The sequence below is a fragment of the Typopeltis vanoorti genome, chromosome 12, assembly GCF_054136105.1.
Source record: "Typopeltis vanoorti isolate ZY-2024b chromosome 12, IOZ_Tvanoo_1.0, whole genome shotgun sequence".
NCBI lineage: Eukaryota > Metazoa > Arthropoda > Arachnida > Uropygi > Thelyphonidae > Typopeltis > Typopeltis vanoorti.
In genome coordinates this window covers 133897821-133916925 of record NC_143560.1, presented here as the reverse complement: position 1 = coordinate 133916925, position 19105 = coordinate 133897821, and the positions used below count along the sequence as shown (strand labels likewise).

Sequence of the window (19105 nt, the reverse complement as noted above, 5' to 3'; positions counted from 1 at the left end):
ATAAACGACAGAATCCTTTGGCTGGAGACATCTTTCGGTTATCCACAAATTTGGACGATCATTTAAATTCTGAGATCTTCCTGCAATGAACGCATTGCAGGAAGATCTCGTTTTTTTTTTTTTTTTTGCAATTATTAAAAGCATAATATTGGGTATCCGGAGAGTTCATCGAAAAACAGTTTACCGAAAGACAATTCATCGAACAACAATTAATCGAAAAAGCAATTCATTGAAAGACAATTCCCCGAAAAAGCAATTTACCGATGAGCAGTTAATCGAAAAGACAATTCATCGAAACGCAATTGATCGAAAAACAATTCATCGAAAATACAGTTCACCGAAAAATGAATTATAAGTCGTGTGGAGGCGGAGATGTGTGTGCAATTTTTTTTTTGGTTTGTTTTGGATTATTTTGAGAGGTATATATCTTTTTATTATCCTACTTCGTTCGGAAAGCGATTTTTTGGCGGGGCACACTGGTTGCAGTGAATGATATCCACTGAGGCGGGTATAGTTGAGATGTTAAAAGAACATTTCATAAAGGGATTTCATCCCCGTGAAATTTTTTAGCATATTCTAACCGTTGATGAAACATGGCTTCGTCACTATGACCCAGAGAACAAACAACAGTCAATGGAGTGGAGACACAAAGGTTCTCCATGGCCAAAGAAGTTTCGAACCAAACAGTCAGCAGGGAAAGTTCTTCCCATTGTCTTTTAGGATATGGATGGTGTAATCTTATCTTACCTCAACAAAGGTGAAACTGTCACAGCAGCTCTGAAGGCATTGAAGGAGGTACTGAAGGAAAATCGGTTCGAGAAACTAAGCAGAGGCGTGTTGCTTTTGCAGGACAATGCACCGGCTTATGAAATCCAACAGACAATATACGACTTGGGATTTCAATATCTACCTCAAACACCATATTCACCAGGACTGGCCCCAGGGCCGACCCTAGAAATTTTGTCGCCACGTGCAGTAGCATATTTTTCCGCCCTTTCCAATTAAAAAAAAAACTCTTTTACTTAATTATTTATACACAAATATAAATATACGCAAAAGAAGAAATCCATCGAAATCAAATCGGGACTGCGGGGTGATGACAAGCAGTAGGATACGTGCAGTCGCCATAGTGTGGAGTTGCTCCATCATGTTGGAAAATGAGGCCGTACACATTCTGGGGATACACAAATTTCTCTAGCATATTTAGGTATGCCACTCTCGTAATCGTCTCCTCGTGGAAAAAATGGCTCAACAATGCGATCCTGCACGATCGCATTGTTGAGCCATATTTTCGAACCAACTCGAAAATTCCAAATCAGAAAAATCAACTTTAAGAAACATCTCATCTCTGGAAAATGGAAGACTACAAAAAAACTTGGCGTGAATGTATAAAAAAAAGTCCTCCATTCTAAACTTATTTTCTACAAAACTGCAGAAACCGAGAAGAGTAAAATTCTCCAGCTCCTTTAATGAAACTGCTGAAAAGCACTTCAGCATCCTACGTTTATGAAGGATGTCAAGCGCCTTTATCAGGGCGTTTAACCTGAAGGTGAGTTAGCCTGTCTCATACGAGGATGAAAGGTTTTTCCTCTCTGAAACTTGATTTTTTCCTTGCCGAAAAACAAGCGAACCGAATTGGAAAAACACGCAGGGATTTCAAAACAACTCAACCCAATTCCAATTTCCTTTAGCACTGTGTTTTCTGTGATCTGCCGACCACTGGAATCCTTCAGAAGTCGAATAAGACTTCCAACCGCTGCTCATCTAAATATAACACCAGATGAGTATGCTTCTAAAAGGTTTACAGGTTTGTTTTTTTAAGACTCTTGATTCATCATTCCTATTTTATTATTTTCCTTTCCTAGAGAATATTTTACCTTTTTATTTTATTTTTTTTAACAAACTGCACCTCCTCAAAACCCAGAAATATACCCACACCTATACTCTTCAGTATTCTTAGCCTATTCCTTCCCTTATTAACTGCAATTACTTGCCTTCGAGGTTATTCGGGAGATAAGTGCATGTGGCACTCCTGTCGTTGAGGAATAACAGAAACAGGAGTAAATAAGTGAAACGTGATTGAAAAATCTTCAGGAATGAATTTTTTCAAGTTTTCCAATATTTTTACTCTGAATTCCTGTATATTTTATTATTTTATTGTGAAAAATATTTACATCAAAGAATCAATTTATTATTAGTAGTAGTAGTATTAATGATTAATACTATTTTCCCTCATCCTCCTCAATATAATGATTGTTGGTAGAGCAATGCTGCTTTACTAAGGAATAATTACAGAACAATATGGATTCTTATTGTTTTTCTTGTCCGATTTGCCTATTTCCAGGAGGAAAAGCCTAGTCATCTCAGTATTAGGCCTACTAACTTACGTTCAGTAAATTTATTTATTTATTACATTTATTCATGAAAAAATTTTATTTGGATTCCGTATTTGAAACTTTTACAAAAAAAACCTCGAACCCTTCTAGTTTTCAGTTCAGCTATATTTGGGGCGACAAAGAAAAGTGTCGAAATTATGTATTACAATAACTCGCAGACTTAGCAGAATTCGCAGTAGTTTTCATTACAAGAAGCTGAATGCACGGTTCAGTGTTAGTTCGTAATGGATCACTTGTATCATGATATTTCCGTAAAGAAATTCCTAAATGATATTAGCAATTTCGCTCTGGCTGAGTGAAATTAATGAAATTTTTAATTTCAATCGACTAGACTTATTGTGACAAAATTTGGTAGAATGAATTTCTTAGCCTATTCCTCCCCTTATTAACTGCAATTACATGTTTTGGTTATTCGGGAGATAAGTGCAAGTGGTACTCCTGTCTTCTCTACAGATAAATCGCTAACTGTACAATGAAGCAGGATGTACACTTACATTAAATGCTCTAAAATGCAAGAAAATAATTATTACGTATCAATGATCCCTTCCGTATGTTGTCTTTAATATGAGTAACGTTCCGCATTGTTACTGAAGATTTTTAAAACAATACTTTGCAAGAAAAATGACTTTTCGATGAATTATGAAAGAATTCATCGAAAAATTTTCGATGAATTGTTTTTTCTATGAAATTGCATTTTCGACGAATTGTCGTTCGATGAATTGTCTTTTCGACGAATTGCCATTCGTTAAATTGTCGTTCGGCGAATTGTTTATTCGGCGAATTGCTTTTTCGATTAAGTGTTTTTCGATGAATTTGCCTGTAACCTAATATTGTGTCACTAAGCCATGGCTTATCATCATATTTCACTCGCAGATTGTATGAACTTAAAATCCATTTTTTGTGTGCAAAATGAATGAAAAAATCCTGTGGGTGTGCAGGTGTCGCTTTAGCAGTTTCTTGGTTAATAATTTCCAATGAGGAGTTAATTTTCTATTCTTGATGATTGAAATTATATTAAAATCAATGGCTTTCCATAAATCCGATGTTGGCAGAGGGGGGAAAAATGATTATTTCGCAATTTTGAGTTAAGAAACGAACTTAAAGCCACTGTGAATCGTGATCGACCATTTCAAGTATGAAATCTCATTCTCTTACCAGGATAAGGACTACTCTCGGAAGAGAAGAAATTTAAGGCGAAGTTCAGGAGTTGTACCGTCTCGTGTGAACTTCCGCGTATATGCCCCTTCCCTCTTCGGAAAATTAAATTCTAGGTGAGGAGCAGCAGTAATGAACGAGACAGTGAGCGACGAAAATACAGGATTTTTTGATCCTCGTACAAAAACTGTGGCAAAGCATCAACAAAAGAGGAATTGATCTGCACTTCGATGGCGGATATGTTCAACATGATGCTCGTCGTGTAGCTCATGCAGGTGAATAATTCGTAAGCAACCGTAATAATTTAGAAAGTCGACGAACTCTTGCAACAAACTTTTGTTGAAGTGAAACTTCTCGTCAGATTTTGAAATACAATTTCAACTCTTTATGAGATTTGCTTCCGCTTTTCGTTGAAAATATCCAAATATAGAAGTTAGAATTTTGCCCATTCCATACAGCTTTTGTGGTCACCCTCTTCGACCATCCAAAATGTGAACATACTTAACAAAAACTGAAATGATAGTTCTTTGTGCTTATGCTTGGGCAATCGCATTGATTTTTAACCTTGTTCGAGCCTCTCGGAATGATCCGCCATTTACAACGATGCTCATCTGAATCCGTAGGCCGGTAAGGACGAACGCAAAGAGCAGGGAAAAAAAAAAAAAAGAAAGTCGATCCAGCGCGATTGCTAATTTGGCAGAAGTGATCCAAGTGGCAGCGCAGTTTGCGAAAGAGAGAAGAGCTCCATAAGTGGTCATGCAAATTGATAGAAAAAAATAAACCCACCTGTAGAAAAAATCGGATGCAGTTATAATCCTATTTGAAGACGCTATCCTCAGAATCATGATGCGTTTGTAGGTTGAAATAATCTAAGCAAAGCTCCGAGAACCATCAACACGAGCATGCGGGAATTCGACTTCTTTCGTAGTCGCCAAGGGCGGAAAATCCTCTAACGCAGTTTTCTTTCTGTATAGGAAGTGGGCGAGGTTGGTTTAGCCACACCTTTTGGAGACTGATGAATCAGTTCAATCTCCATCGGCAGCCAATCAGGGATAGCTGGCCGACTAATTATAAACGGCATCCGACGAAGAGACGGCGGACAAGTGCCGCCAACTCCTGGTCCCTAATCCTCACACAATATTTTTACTCGGAAATAGATTAGGTTCTACGGTCGATTTTCTTGAGTTTACGGGACGAAAAACACGCTTGCTAGCGCCAGAGATCGACTAATCCAAGAACCGATCTAAGAAAGGCTTAGAAAAAGTTCCTTCAATCGGCGAATAGAATTGAATTTGTCTTTCTTCGAGCGGAGCAGCGCTGTGGGTTTTTCGAGTTAAAGTCGAACTGCTATTGGTAAAAATGTGAAACTACCGAACTTCTTCGTAGGTTCTTGGAAAACCCTCGTTCTGCTTCAAAATGGGTCTTTCTTTCTGTTGCTTTTCTTTAAGCGCCCACAATTCTTGTCTTGAATCTTCTTTCAAAGATTTCTTCAGTGGTTTCCTTCTCGTTTATCATTCTAGAGATTCGTTGAGAACTTTTCTTGTACTGCTGATCTTTATTTTTCTTCTTCTTCTGCAAAAAATGGAATCATCCTCCTGATTTCGCCACCAACGTAGAGGATTGATAGTCCAGGTGTTAACGTCAGATTTTGTCGTATTCCCACTTCCACGTATGTTCCCTCAGTATTTCTTTCTCACACTTGAAGTGATCGCCCCTCTCGTGCGTTATCTTTTTGTCAGTTCTTTTATTTACTGAACAATAAAAAATTATTTAATCCTTTGCTGTACTTCATCTGCAACTCTTACTGTTCGCACGTTTCTCTATTTGTTGCAATGATTGAGGATCATTTTGAAAGGTACTTTTTTTTTTCAAAATTACGCTCATCCGTTTGAAGTTTATCGTACTTATTCTCCTGGTTCATTTCCCGAAGTCGCATGACACATGACCAAAATTTAGGTCTTTTGGCTCATTTGTCTCTTGTGCGCGAAATACCCAGAATTTATTAAAATCAGTTCTTATCGCACTTTGTCTTTATTCCGGAATAAGCCAAGCGTTTGTAGTTGTGCCTTCAGTCTGTTTAATTACTGCTAGAATATCTGAATAGAATAGCAGCGGGGATTTTAGCGCATGCGCTCTTCAACCTTTAGGTGGTTTCGAATTCCACCGTAAGCAAAGGTATAACGCATTTGATCTCTTTCTGTCTCTTTCGCAGGACTTCGGTTTATTTAACCTTTATCCTGCCCACAGTACTAATACCGATGATCTATTTTTTTTTAATCTCATTTACACACAAAAGGCTACAAGATCTCCAAGCGCTAGTGCCGTGTCTGGGCAACAGGAATAGGAGGAGGAGTCTGTTCACATTTTGCTTGAACAGCTGAGGGGCGTAATCTTTGGAGAAGGCAGAGTGGGGGAGGCTGTTCCAAAGGAGAAGTAGATGGAACGAAAGAGGAGAAAGTGAAGTTGGTTCGGTGATTCTAAGATGGACTGTATAAGGGTGTTGGTTAGCAGTGGCTCTTGTTTTAATGATTTTGGAGGAGAATAATGGTGGCTACTTCAGCTGTCCATGAAAGTACCTGTAGAAACTGAACATCTGTGAGAGAGGAATTGAAGTGGGTTTGAGGAAGGGATCATTAATTAGCTGGATTGCTCTCTTCCGGATAGAATCGAGCAATCTTAGAGAGGATTTTGGTGCACTATCCTAAATATGGGAGCAATATGCCATAGTTAGGGGATTTGTTTTGGGTCATCAGCTGTGAAGCAGCGTCTTGTGCGAAAAAGTAAAGAAGTCTTGGGCGGCTGCAGAACCTATAGTTAAAAGGGATTGTGGCAGCAGAGATCGGAGGTGCAAATCAGTCCAAGAAAACAAATCTGATCGTGTTTTGATATCTCAGCATTACTGAAGTTAAGGGGAGAGGGATGCGAACGAGCTTTTTTTTTTCTTTTTTTTTTTACTAGAGATCAGACAAGACTGAGTTTTGGTGGCATTGAAGTATACAAGGTTGTCCTTGCCCGATTAGGATATACAGATGGTCGTGGTATATCTTGCGGATTCTGACACTTGAGAACTACAAAGGTTGTCAAATGAAAAGGAGCAATCGAGTGTACTGTGATCGGCAAAGCTATGGATAGGATTGGAAGTCTGAGAGTAGATCATTTATATACAAGAGGAAGAGTGGGTGAAAGAACAGAACCCTTACGAGTACTCCTGTATTCGTATGGGAAGTCTGAGAAGAGTACACCGTCCACATGACACGAAGAGTGTCCAGTGAGAAAGTTAGCGATCCAGTTGCAGAGTGTGGAAGGAAGTGTGAGGTAACAGGTTTCGACCACTCTCCGGATATGACAGTGGTGGAAACCTGGGTGGACAGAAGTTACACCTAATGACTTTCGCAAGGGACCAGAAGGAACAACAGCTATTTGGGCAGGAGGCAAGTGTGCAGCATTTGGCTCTTTCAAAGTCTGATTTCGACTCGATTCTTTTACAACTGTTGTGAGCTGCAGTATAGGCAGAGTGAGTAGCTGGAGTTTTGGCTTGGAGCTATTCGTGGTATGCAGAGGTTTTTCTCTATTACTGCGTGGGCACACTTTATTGGGAACGAAGACTTGGATGGTGGCAGAGGATTTGGGCTAGAATAAAGGATACGTCTTGATTCCCAAAAAGAGTGTGCCAACGCAGTAAAAGAGAAAAACTCTGCATACCACGAACGAGTGGGTCAAGACCAAAACTCCAGCTGCTCACTCTGCAGCTCGCAATAGTTGTAATGGCCTCCTTTCCTGTGAGGATGATTTCTGTTATTCGGTCTGAGCAGGTGTTTGGACCAAAAGAACTGAAGCAGTAATCGGATGGTGGGAAAGAACAGAACAGCGAGACTGTTGGTGGTATTTCAAAGGGCGATTAAAGACGTCTACCATCTAGGCTATGTGCTGTAGGCTAAAAGCCTTTCGTGGGTGCTATTCAGAAGGAAAAAAAGGAAAGACAATCTGCCGAAGGCAACGATTCAACGAGTTCCTGAGAATATTTGCTTTACGTGTGGTTTGATCATTTTTGCTAGAAGCAGTTTGGTAAAAAATGCCAAATTGTCTCTACGACGGTAGAGTTTTACTTCTCACAGTACGGCAGCGCTCTTTGACTGCAGACATTGACATACACGACTACAGAGGAGTTCTTATGTCCCTGCTCACAGATAAGAACGATAAGTGTTATCTGCGAGATTGTCAAATGGACGGTACAGCAGTTTTTAGATTGCAACATACTCTCTTGCACGGCGGCCTTCTTACAGTTTAGCTCCTTTGAATTATTTTAATAATTAAGTTTTTCAAGGAATCCAATTAAAGAAAGCGCTTTACCTTTCTGGCACAGTACTCGAGTACGATGTATACGTCGTCTTCTTTCTCGAAGAAATGGCAAAATCTAACGACGTGTTTGTGCTGAAGAAGGCGGTGAAGATCAATCTCCAGGAGAATCTGAAACGGGAAAAGCTATAATAATCACGCATGCTATGGACATTCTGGGGAGGGAGGTAACGGAAATAGCAATCCATGAGGTAGTGCTATCCTCATGGTTAGTTTTATTGGAGCATTAACAGCTCTGACTGCTTCTAGCCCTATGTTAATAAGGTAGCCCAATATTACATAAGAAGGCCTTATAAAGAAGAAGTGCGTGGATGTTCTTATATACAAAAACAAGCATTTCTAAGCGGACGTTTTGTCAAACTTTAGAAACGGGATAAATTTATTAAGCTAAAACGTGTCCACGTGAGGCCTACGTAAAGGCGATCAAGCTCTCGTCAAAGAAGCGAGGGTAGTAGCAAAAGAGATCACATGCATTACGACTTTCTACTGTCGTTGATTCGATTTGACGAGCACAGCTTGACCGGTGATTTTTCCGGTGGGATTATTTATTAATCTCGCTTTTTCCATTGGGAGAAGATTGTTTTATGATCTCATGCGATTGATTAAGAATCAGTATGAGACCTTTCTTTTAGGTTTACACGGTGATCCGAATGCATTTTTGAAAATTATGGAGACAACTACCGTGTTTGAATAAAAACTTTAGTTTAATATAACTAAAATGTACATTCGACGTTTCGACCTTTATGTCAAGGTCATCTTCTGGAGCATACAACTATACACAGGAAACAAGCTACACTACAATCAAACTGGTTTGTTAAAGACACTGACCAACCGCTACAACAATTGTTGGCCTGACCTCTGGTGAGAAAAAAAGATTATACATCAACGCTAAAGTCCTATTATTATCTGTTGGTTGTAGAAATACATTGGGCATAACAACAAGTATCTATCTATATACATATATAAACATCATGTACACATTCCAGCCAGTTGGTATGGAATGGTTTCTAATATTAGCTAAGGATTGGCTAGAGTCCTGACTTATGCTGGCTCTTACATATTAGGTAGGCTGAACGTGTGCCATCCAGAATCCATGGAATTTTCATGCCATCTTTGTTGTTGATATTTGGGTGGTTTATCAGGATTTCGCAAGCTTCCTTGAATTTCCTTTCGTACCAGGTTTTTGTATGGTGTAAAGAGAGGGTGCTTTTCCAGTTGATTTGGTGTAAGATGTTGAGTGCGTGGTCTGAGAGGCCTGCTTCACCATAATGGTTATATTTAATGTGTTCTTTCTTGCATATAGGGATTGTCCATCCTGTTTCACCAATGTACGGTAAGTTGCAGGTGCAGCGAATGCTATAGACTCCAGGATGTGCTAATGGGAGGAGAGGATCCTTAGAGGAGCTGAAGTTTAGTGGGTGGTTTAAAGGTGGCATTGAGGTTATAATGTTGTAGGATTCTGTTTATTTTTTCCGATAACCGTAACCTAACCTAACCCAGCCATCCCATACATTAAAGGGAATTATTTATCGAAACGGGCAACGCATCGCCATTAATACTGCACGTTTGTCATGAATTTTTCAGGTTGTAGTTATTTTTTATTCGTAGATTCCATTAAACTCTTTGGTTTGTTTCATTTCTGCTGTTTTACATTCTTATGTACCTCCGTTGGTTCTTTACCTTCCGCATTATTTTTGGACTCGCTTTTTCCGCCCCAATGTTAATACTTCAGTGCTAAAAACAAAATAAGACAAAAATCTTGATGTATTGCTTGATGCCAAATTTTTTCAAGTATGACTATCAGTCGCGTTTGCTTCAAGAATTTTCAGTTGTTTTGTCATTTGAATATTAAATTTTAATCAGTAAATAAAAATTTCTAGCCGTACGGACCGACTATAATGGGGCAGCAACGCACGCTCAGCTGTGGCTATTACAATACTCAGCTGGTTATGAGGAAATGGAACTACATGAAAGTAGCTTTCCTAAATCTTGAAAATAATTAAAGAAAACAAAAATATTTCAATAGTTATTCTTATTTCATGCTTTGTAGTTTTTTTTTAGCTAATCACGTTAGATAGTCATATACAGGCGTTGATCTAATAGTCCATTTTGCTTTCGGTCGTTTTTTTCTTTTTTAATTGAATGCTAACTTGATCGAAAACGAGTCGCAAAAACTTTGCCTCGGTCGCAACTAACGCTTCTGAAGGGAAGAAAACGCATCTGCAAGTGCCAGGCGAAACAAAGATTGTCGCCTTGCTGGAAGTGTCTTACCTTCAGGGTGAATGAATTACGAAACGAATAAAGCCATCCACGGAGGGCATCGCTTAAGCTCGAAAGAGTTGTTCTGCAATACTTGGCAATTACAGCAAACACTGATTAGCTGTTAAATCAAAATAACGAAGAAAAAGAGAAAACGGATAGCGAAGCGCTCGTTGTTAATGTTTATAGAATTGGGAGATCAAACGGTTCGCAGTCGTCTTAAAAAAAGTTGCGTTCCAGAAACCATAAATGGAGCCATCCATTCTAAGTCGCACAAAGTTTCTTCGGTGGTTCGTCAAGGCAATAATCGATGAATTCTGCTTAGGATTTGGAAACTGATCTTCAACAGAAAAATTCGTTTTGGAGAAAGAGCAACCGCGGGAGGTGTTGACGGATGCTTGACGACTTCCTAATGGTGGGCCATAAAGCAGTTCTTTCTCGAACGGCCTGTTGCACACCGATGCAAAATTGAACGACATTTTTCCGATTGTTACTGTAACACGTTCATTGCCAATCACGCGATACGAGTTATCACCAAACGGCCGATCATGCGTTATCGCGTGGACGTCGCTAACTAAATAAAAAAATAAAAAAAATTTGGCCACCACACGAAATTCCAATTTTCAGCTTGGCAATGAAAGTGTTAAAGGACCAGGAATTCGAGAAGTAAGAAAATGCTGCCGATGCTCTGACCTCTTCCGAAGCGTATCCGCACGTGCGTTCGGTAAGCAATTCAATTTACTTACATTCCAAAACAGAATGAGCGGGTGGTACATTCGTTTTTCACTTTGGCGACGATTTGATTCATAAAGATGTGAAAAGAGTACGTTTGAAAGCGATCAAGTTTCTTATGGTAGGATGTTTATAGAAGATGTCTGAAGCTTTGTATTGAACTTGCTCTGCACCCTGCCGTGGTTTGAGGAAACCAAAATATTTTGGATGCTGCAGTTTCGTCAGCTTGTATTATAAGCTCTGCAATTTAATTTCTGTAATATTCGGCCTTTCCCCCATCAAGAATCGCATCCTGCTAAGGATGGGTCGCTTGATCTATTTTCCATCGTGATATTCGTGATGAAATACAAGTTGCCCATGCAAGAGTGGATCTCACAGGAAATTTGTCGCTCCCATAAGTGTTATCGTCTGCTTCGCACTTTAACTTCAGGTGGGCCACGTGAATGAAGATGTTGCTTCGTGTGTTTAAGATAGAGAGGTTGTTTGCTTGATCGTGCGCTACACAGCCCTTCTTTGATGTTGGTATATGTGCTACCCTGCACCAATACGGTTGTGGCCATTTACGTCGTCTGCCATAAAGCGAATGGTAACTGCAAGATGAAGTCAACAAGGTCGTTCTGGATGCCATAAGAGGTCCTAGTGAGCTACCGTTTGCAACCCTCCATCGATAATAGGGAAGGATATGTATTATAAGTTGGTGTTTCCCACCCCAATGTGTTGTGGCCATTTAAATCTTCCATAAAGAATGTTGTTGAAGGTAAAACGAGATAAACGTCATCACGGAAATATCTGCAGTAGGCGTAGATAAATGCTGCAATAAGTGTTGTTCTACTGAGAGACAGACAGGAAATACTTCTATGCTAGTGTTGCGGCAGGAATCGTCGGAAAAAGGCTGTGGGTGCACACAAATTGCTCAGCTGATCCATTCCCTACCCGCCTCCTCGAAGAATTAATAAATAGTATACATTCTTTCATAATGAAAGGAAAAAAAACAGAGGATGGAATTATTCCGGGATGAAATTATACGATGCGTTTACCAGAAAAAACAAACTGGAAACATTAAGATAAAAGAAACAGTAGAAGAAAAATGAACAGCCTTTAAGGGCATTGTACACGAAGCAGCAAAATAACGGGGTGGGGGGATAGCAAAAACTAATCCAATACGTACACCACTGTTTAAAGAAGAGAAAAGCATAGCGAAGAAAGAAATGAAGCGGATTTCGATAAAATGAACAGAACAAGAAAACGAAAGAAAGGAAATAGTGAGATAAGGAAAATTAAACAGAAACAAACTATGGCAAAGAATTTGAACTCATTTTTTGGCACAGAAGGAAGAACCTGACGAATAATACAACTCAAGAGGAAGCACCGAGTGAAAGCATGAAGGTAACAAATATTGGATTGAGTAAATAGAAATCTGTACACAGAAAAGAACGAAGATAATATAATCAACAAAGTGTAAAATGATGTTTAAGAAGAGGATAGCGTAACTGAAATGACAGAAAAAAAAAGACAGCGAACAAACTCTTAAAGAACTAAATGGCAAATTGAAACATAATTCCAAATGCAGCGTTTAAAAGAATAAGAAATACCAAATGACTAAGAAAGGAGGCGAGAAAAATCCACAGAACTACAAAAAGGAAGAAATTTGATCTACGGGAAAATTATTATTCCCAAAAATGAAACAAGTTGAATTGGGATAAGAAACGAGGATTTGGGAAGAGCAGATCAACAACAGACGCCATATTTATATTAAACCAATTAATACAATAAGACAAACCTCTTTACATGCGTTCTTAAGCCATGACCACGTTAAAAATGGGAAGAAATGGCAAATAAAAAAAAAAAAAAACCTTTAGAACTAATGGTTATGCATGTTATGCCCATACACAGACAGGGCCGCGCCGTGGGTAGGAGGCGCCCTTGTGCAAAATTTTTTTCAGCGCCCCAATGAAACATTTTTGCGAAAAATTTTACTTTTAAAAGTAAAAAACAGTTTATACGCATACATAAAAATAAATTTTATTTAACAGTAGTAGAACATTGTAATCACTGAAATTCATAAATAAGGAATTTTTAATAATAAAAAGTTTCATTTCATTCCTTAATATATAAATACAACAGAATATGAATATATATAAACAAAAATTACATTTATTTTAATATAAAAAGAAATATTACATAAAGATAATTTGGATTCATGCTTTTAACCATATAACAATTAGTATAAATATAAATTTCTTTTACATATTTATCCGTCTTGCTTTAGCCGCAACAAAATTTTTAATAATATCTTTAATGTCTAATTGCGTCCATAATATTATTTTCAATTGATATAATTGATAAATCCTTTAGACGCTCTCCAGGCATTGCTGACCGCAAATAATTTTTTATTAGTTTCAGTTTTGAAAAACTTCTTTCCCCTGATGCTGCGGATATTGGTAATGTTAAATAAATACGCACACAATCGCAGTATTCGGAAACGTGTCGGTTAATTTATTTTCGTATATATAATTTAATACATCCTGAGGAGCCGACTCTTTTTTAATAAAACATTGCAAAGTTTTTAATTCCTCAAATAAAGTCATACCATCAATATCGCTCCAATCTTTTAATTTGCTAATGTCTCTTATAACTTTAAATTCCTAGCTGTTTTAAGAGTATGAATCTTTCCAATGTCGTGTCTAAAATCGCGAACAAAAAATTTATTTTAAAATTTGTTTAGGATCATGCGTTGTCTCATCTGATGCTTCGTAACCAAACATTTTTGTTCTTTTGCGAATGTCTGGAAAAATAGGATCAATATTAAGATTGCTTGCTACTTCTTTTGCAATTCTAATAATATTACAACAAAATCATGTATAACAAAATCAAGATTTTCTGTAATTTTTCCTATATCAAATGTCGGACTCTGCATTATTTTGCTTGCAACATTTACGAGACTTAAGATTTCGTACCAAACATGAACAGAGAAAATAAATTTAAACGAATAAATCTTTGAAATTAAGTTGTCTGCCTGAACTCTAGAATCGATCTTTAGTTTCATCTTCCGTAATATCAAAAAGAGCCTGGTAAATTTCCTTGATATTATTTTTAAGTGGCTTTATTGCTTCTACTCTACTTTCGCACCTAGTAGCAGAAAGTGGCTTCAAATTTAAAACACGAATGTGTTTTTTAATATAGCCCAACTTCACAGATATTGAAAAATAATTATATAATTCCTGTATTACCCCCAAAAAAACTTGCAGTTTCACAGGATATCTTAGCTGCATCATTAACTACCAAATTTGATGAATGTGAAGCACACGGAATAAAAAAAAGCAATTGAATTTATTTCAAGGATTTTTTTCTGCAGTCCATTATGTTTGCCTCGCATATTTGAACCGTTAAGCTTGGCCGCGTAAATCCGAAATGTTAATATTCAATAAGTTTAAATAATTTTTTATAAATTGAAATAGTCCTTGCCCAGTGTTATCTTCTGCAGATTGAAAACCCAAAAAATGTTCATGAATTTCTGCTATATTTGTATCTTTATTTTGATTAACAAATCTAATAACAATAGAGAATTGTTCTGTGTGGCTTATATCCGGAGGAGTGTCAAGAATTAATGAATAATATTTCGCCTCTTTAACCATTTCTAAATTTTTTTGTTTTATAGCTTCAGAAATTATACGGATGATTTCATTTCGTCTTTCATCACCTAAATAATGAGCAGTGTCCTTTTTAGTGATGTTTGGATGCGATGCAAGTGTTCTCCATTATCGAATCAAATTTAGCGACAGTTTCTACTAACTTTAAAAAATTGCCGTTATCATTTTCAAAAAGTTTTTGTGAAGAACCTCTAAAAGCTATACACTGCCTTGATAAATATTGTATAATACATATCGAATAATATGTAGATTAACCGTTCTATAACAGATTGCCAATATTTTTTCTTATAATCTTTGTTGTGTGCAATCAACAGTGCATTTCTTAATCAACGACATTTTAAGTTCTCTGTATTTTGAACAGTTTGTAATGTGCGCGGAACTTGTCTCGTGTATTTTTAACTTATGACTCGAATGTTGTCAATCGTTGCAACCGTATTCATTAGTAAGTTGGGAATTTTGACCACCAAATATTTTACAATAATAACAGAAAACTGAATTTCGCGATTCTAAATAACTTCGTAAAAGTTTTTCTCCATTTGCTAAAGTTCGAAAATAGTATGGATCGGAAAACTTGCGGCCTGATTCCTATTTGGGAAATTATTAACTACTTGACGCGGGCGATGCTCAACTAAACAATCACTAACTTTGGAAGTTATATGATTCGGCCAAGTACCTGGATCATTAACATTAAAATTTGAAGTTTCGTGTTTCGCTGAATCGGAATCCAATATTTCTTCTGCTGCAACTTCTGTAGACAGTCCAGTTTCATTTTCGATCGTAACATTTGTTTCTTCATAGTTACCTGGTGTCCTCTCTTTTTCTGGAGTAGAGCTACACGGAGTACTTGCTTCGTCAGAACTTTCTGTTCTTCGTTTTTTTTTTGTGATCCTGAAGTTAAAAATTTATTCAGCGATCCAGCCAATTTATTTCCCGGTTGTACTCGTTGCAATTGTCTTTTCCTGTTTTGTGCAGCAGATAACTTCCTTGGCGTTTTTTTCCCGACATCTAAGGGTTAACAATCTTGGTTAGAGTTTAAAATAAGAAGAGCGTTAAAAGTTGTCCACCAAAATAAATAATAATTTCTGAAATTTTCCCTTCAACTTATTTTTTAACCCCTTAACCGACTATTATTTTTATGGTGCATGGCCCAAGTCTGACTATTTTTTTAATTACAGAATTTGATTTTTCAGATGTTTTCAATAATGAATATGCTTACATTTTAGGTATTTTTTGAAAATTAATATGTAGAGATATTCGCCACTGATTGATTTCTCAGTGATACTTATTTAATATATTTTACATTCTGGTAATTGTTTAATAATTAAGAAATTTCTAGAATATTAAAATTATTTATTAAAGAAATTAGTAAAAGGATCCCAACCCCAATGACAAATATATAAATAAATCTCTTATTGAAAATTATTTTCTAGACGTCTACCGAACAAAACAAAAATCTTTTGTTTTCAAAATAAGATAATTAACTAAAATTAAACAATTTAACTGATTTAAAAACTTAGAAAAAATATAATAGAGGTACTCGCTTTACGTCAATAATAATCCAAATTCACAAAAAATTACTAAACAACCATAAATATATTTTATAAAACAAAAGGCAACTGCACAGTAACACTGTTAATGTAACGCACAAAATGAAATGATCCAAATATTATCAAGAAAGGGGCAAATTGCAGTATGTGTAAACAAAGCTCATCTAAAGGTTTTATAGCTCATAAATAATCTATGTTTATTAATTTAATTCGAGCCGCGTCAGCCTGATGGGCCGATAGTCTATCCCGCATATATACGGGATTTTTAGCTAAGGTCCCTCAGCTGATTAATACGTTTATAATTTATAAACTATTATCTTTAAAATTTTATTTGTCTATCCAAAATCCAAAATTAAGTACACAATTAAATTCAAAGTCAAATTGTCCAAAGTCACTTAAACACAGAATACGCAATACACTCAATATGTTTCCCATTCAAAATTGAAATGACTCCGAAAAAAATAAGTGCGTGTTTGGATAGACGCTATTTCGTCTATTCAAATTCGAAGCGGAATTTAAGAAAACGAACATCGTAATGTACATCTATGTTTCAGACTAAATATTTTTGGATAGTGTTTCTGAAACTTCAGATATCCGTGTACCCTTCTTTAATTTTCATTATTACCAAGTACCTTTCAAAATACCCTTATCAAAATAATAATAATAAATAAATAAAAATATATTTCATTGTAAATGCCTGTTTTATTTGAATTTAGATGTACATTTAAACAAAAAAATATGATTTATTTTTAATAGAACGAAATTTATAAAGATACTAATCATTTTTACTTAATATAAATAATTTATCATCAATGAGAGGAGTGAAATTGCTTATTTCTGTATCTGCTATTTTGCTCTCTTTGGTGCGTTTTATGAATCCAGTAATTAACGAATGATCTATACTTGAGAATTTGAAAGCTAAAAAAATTATTTACTATTTACTCGAATATGACTCGCACTTTTTTCCCAAAATTAAAGCTAAAAAATCGTGCTGCGAGATATATGTGGGGATTTTCGGAAACTAAAGTTTTCAGGAAAAAAAAAACTATAAAAGTATATGACTTACCAAGAATCTTAATCTCCATCACTTCTTCTGTCTTCAAGAGCGGTTTCCTTGTGTGCAATCAAAGTTATCTACCCAAATAGAGTCATCTTCTTTCCCATTATATCAAGCAAAATTACCAGTAATTTAAGACTCGAGATACGTAATGAACAATCCTCGACAAATTACTAATGAGAAGTGAAAGATGTGCGCGATTGTAGGCCCATAGAGAAAAAGCAGCTATTAAGAAGTGCATATGATTGGTGCGGTATTAACAAAAGATCGCGCGACCCAAACAAAAAGCAACAGTTGAATGGAAATGCTAATTCTCTTAAACCGATTTCCATAATATCTGAAATGCATTCACTATATATTTCTTAGTTTTGACACGTTCATGACAGGGGGGGGGGGTGGATGGTGTCAAGCAAAATCATATGTTGCACCTGCTGTGTATAGCAGTTTCTGTTGGAGGGAAGATGTGATTCATTAGTTAGTGTTTATATTCCCAGTTGTCTGTCATTGCATTATTTGTTGAGAAATATTTTGAGAAATATATATTAGTCTACAAATGATGTCTGTGAACCTTATCCAGTGACCTGATAAAACTAATTCGTTTTAGTGTTTCTGCAGTTAATGGCTGTTGGGGATAGCATATTGTTTACTGCAGGGAGCGAATTATCACTCAAATGTGAATTTCGGGGAGATAGAAACCTGCACTTTGAGTAGGAGAATTCATGCGTAATATAATTATATATATATATATATTTATATATAGACTATAAAAGTTTATGAGATTCACATCGTATGATACTTTATGGGTTGTTTCCTTAAGTATCTAATAAGTGGGTTCGAAAATGTTTAGTTTTAGTATGTATGACTAATTTTTTATTCATAAAATATAATAAGTAGATATTTAACTGTCAATGGAAAATGGTGCCTTTTTATTTGTTAACTAAACGCTGTATTTTTGTAAAATATCTTGTTGCCGTAACACGGCTGAGCGAGCGCCCTTATTAAGCAGCGCCGTGAGGCAGGCTGCCTCTATGCTCCATCCTGTCGACGGTACTGGGCAAAGCACAGCGTAAGAATGAATTCACAATCTGTCTTAAACTAACAATTTCCACTAAAAATATAATAAACAATCGAGAATATTTCTAAAATTTTCGCTGAGTCGATGCCTACTCTGTGAAATAAAATCTGTGGGAATATTGATAACGTTTCACTTCAAACGATATAATTCAGGAATAAGAAAATTGATATTTTTTAAAATTATTTCCCGTGGTGAAATGGCGACTGTATCTTCAAGCGCCCTTGTGCGGCGCCCAATCTGCAAAACCGCACGGCTCGGCCCTGTACACAGATAACAGTTCTATAATAAATACAGAACTGAAGAAATGAAAATAACCAAAAGAAATAAACGAAGTCCCACTTTAATGACGAATGAAATAAAAGTAAACAAAATGATGGAAATTCAGAATTGGATATGTTGTGCTGATATCTTACTCTTTCTCTCTTTCGAGGCGTTATTGAACGCATCAAATGGGAAATCAAGGAACTCTTCGGCTGTAATTGAACCAGTTCGTTGTTTGGTTCCATTGCTAAACCACTTTGGCATCGCACAAAAGGAAATACAAAAAGCAGCGAAAGCTGGTGGAAGACGTGGATGTCTCAGCAGCCTCATCTCGAAGAACAAGCAAAGGAAGAAAAGAATATGCAAAGGAGTAGGCAGACCAGTACGAACATGCGGCAGAAACTCCAAAACAATTCAATGAAATGACTGGGAAAAAAAAATAATAATTGCTACACATCGAATTTTCCTTTAGGAGCACCAAATTAGAAAAACAAATTGTAAAATACTACCAAGAATGGGGTGGGGGGGAAGAGATATAAAAAGAATGCAGGATAACAGATGGGCAAAGAACTGGATAGCGAAGGGAAGACCAATGAGAAGACGACGGGATGGACTCG

At 36.6% G+C, this 19105-nt stretch overlaps 1 protein-coding gene across 1 annotated transcript in view; it reads right to left on the bottom strand.

Annotated features, from left to right (window-relative positions):
• The window catches only part of LOC150101237 (serine/threonine-protein kinase PLK2-like), a 61412-nt gene that overhangs the window by 19871 nt on the left and 22436 nt on the right, over positions 1 to 19105 (bottom strand). Inside the window, exon 3 of the mRNA XM_090402195.1 lies at positions 7902 to 8018. Coding sequence (XP_090258321.1) covers positions 7902 to 8018 — 117 coding nt within the window. The remainder of the gene's footprint in view (positions 1 to 7901; positions 8019 to 19105) is intronic.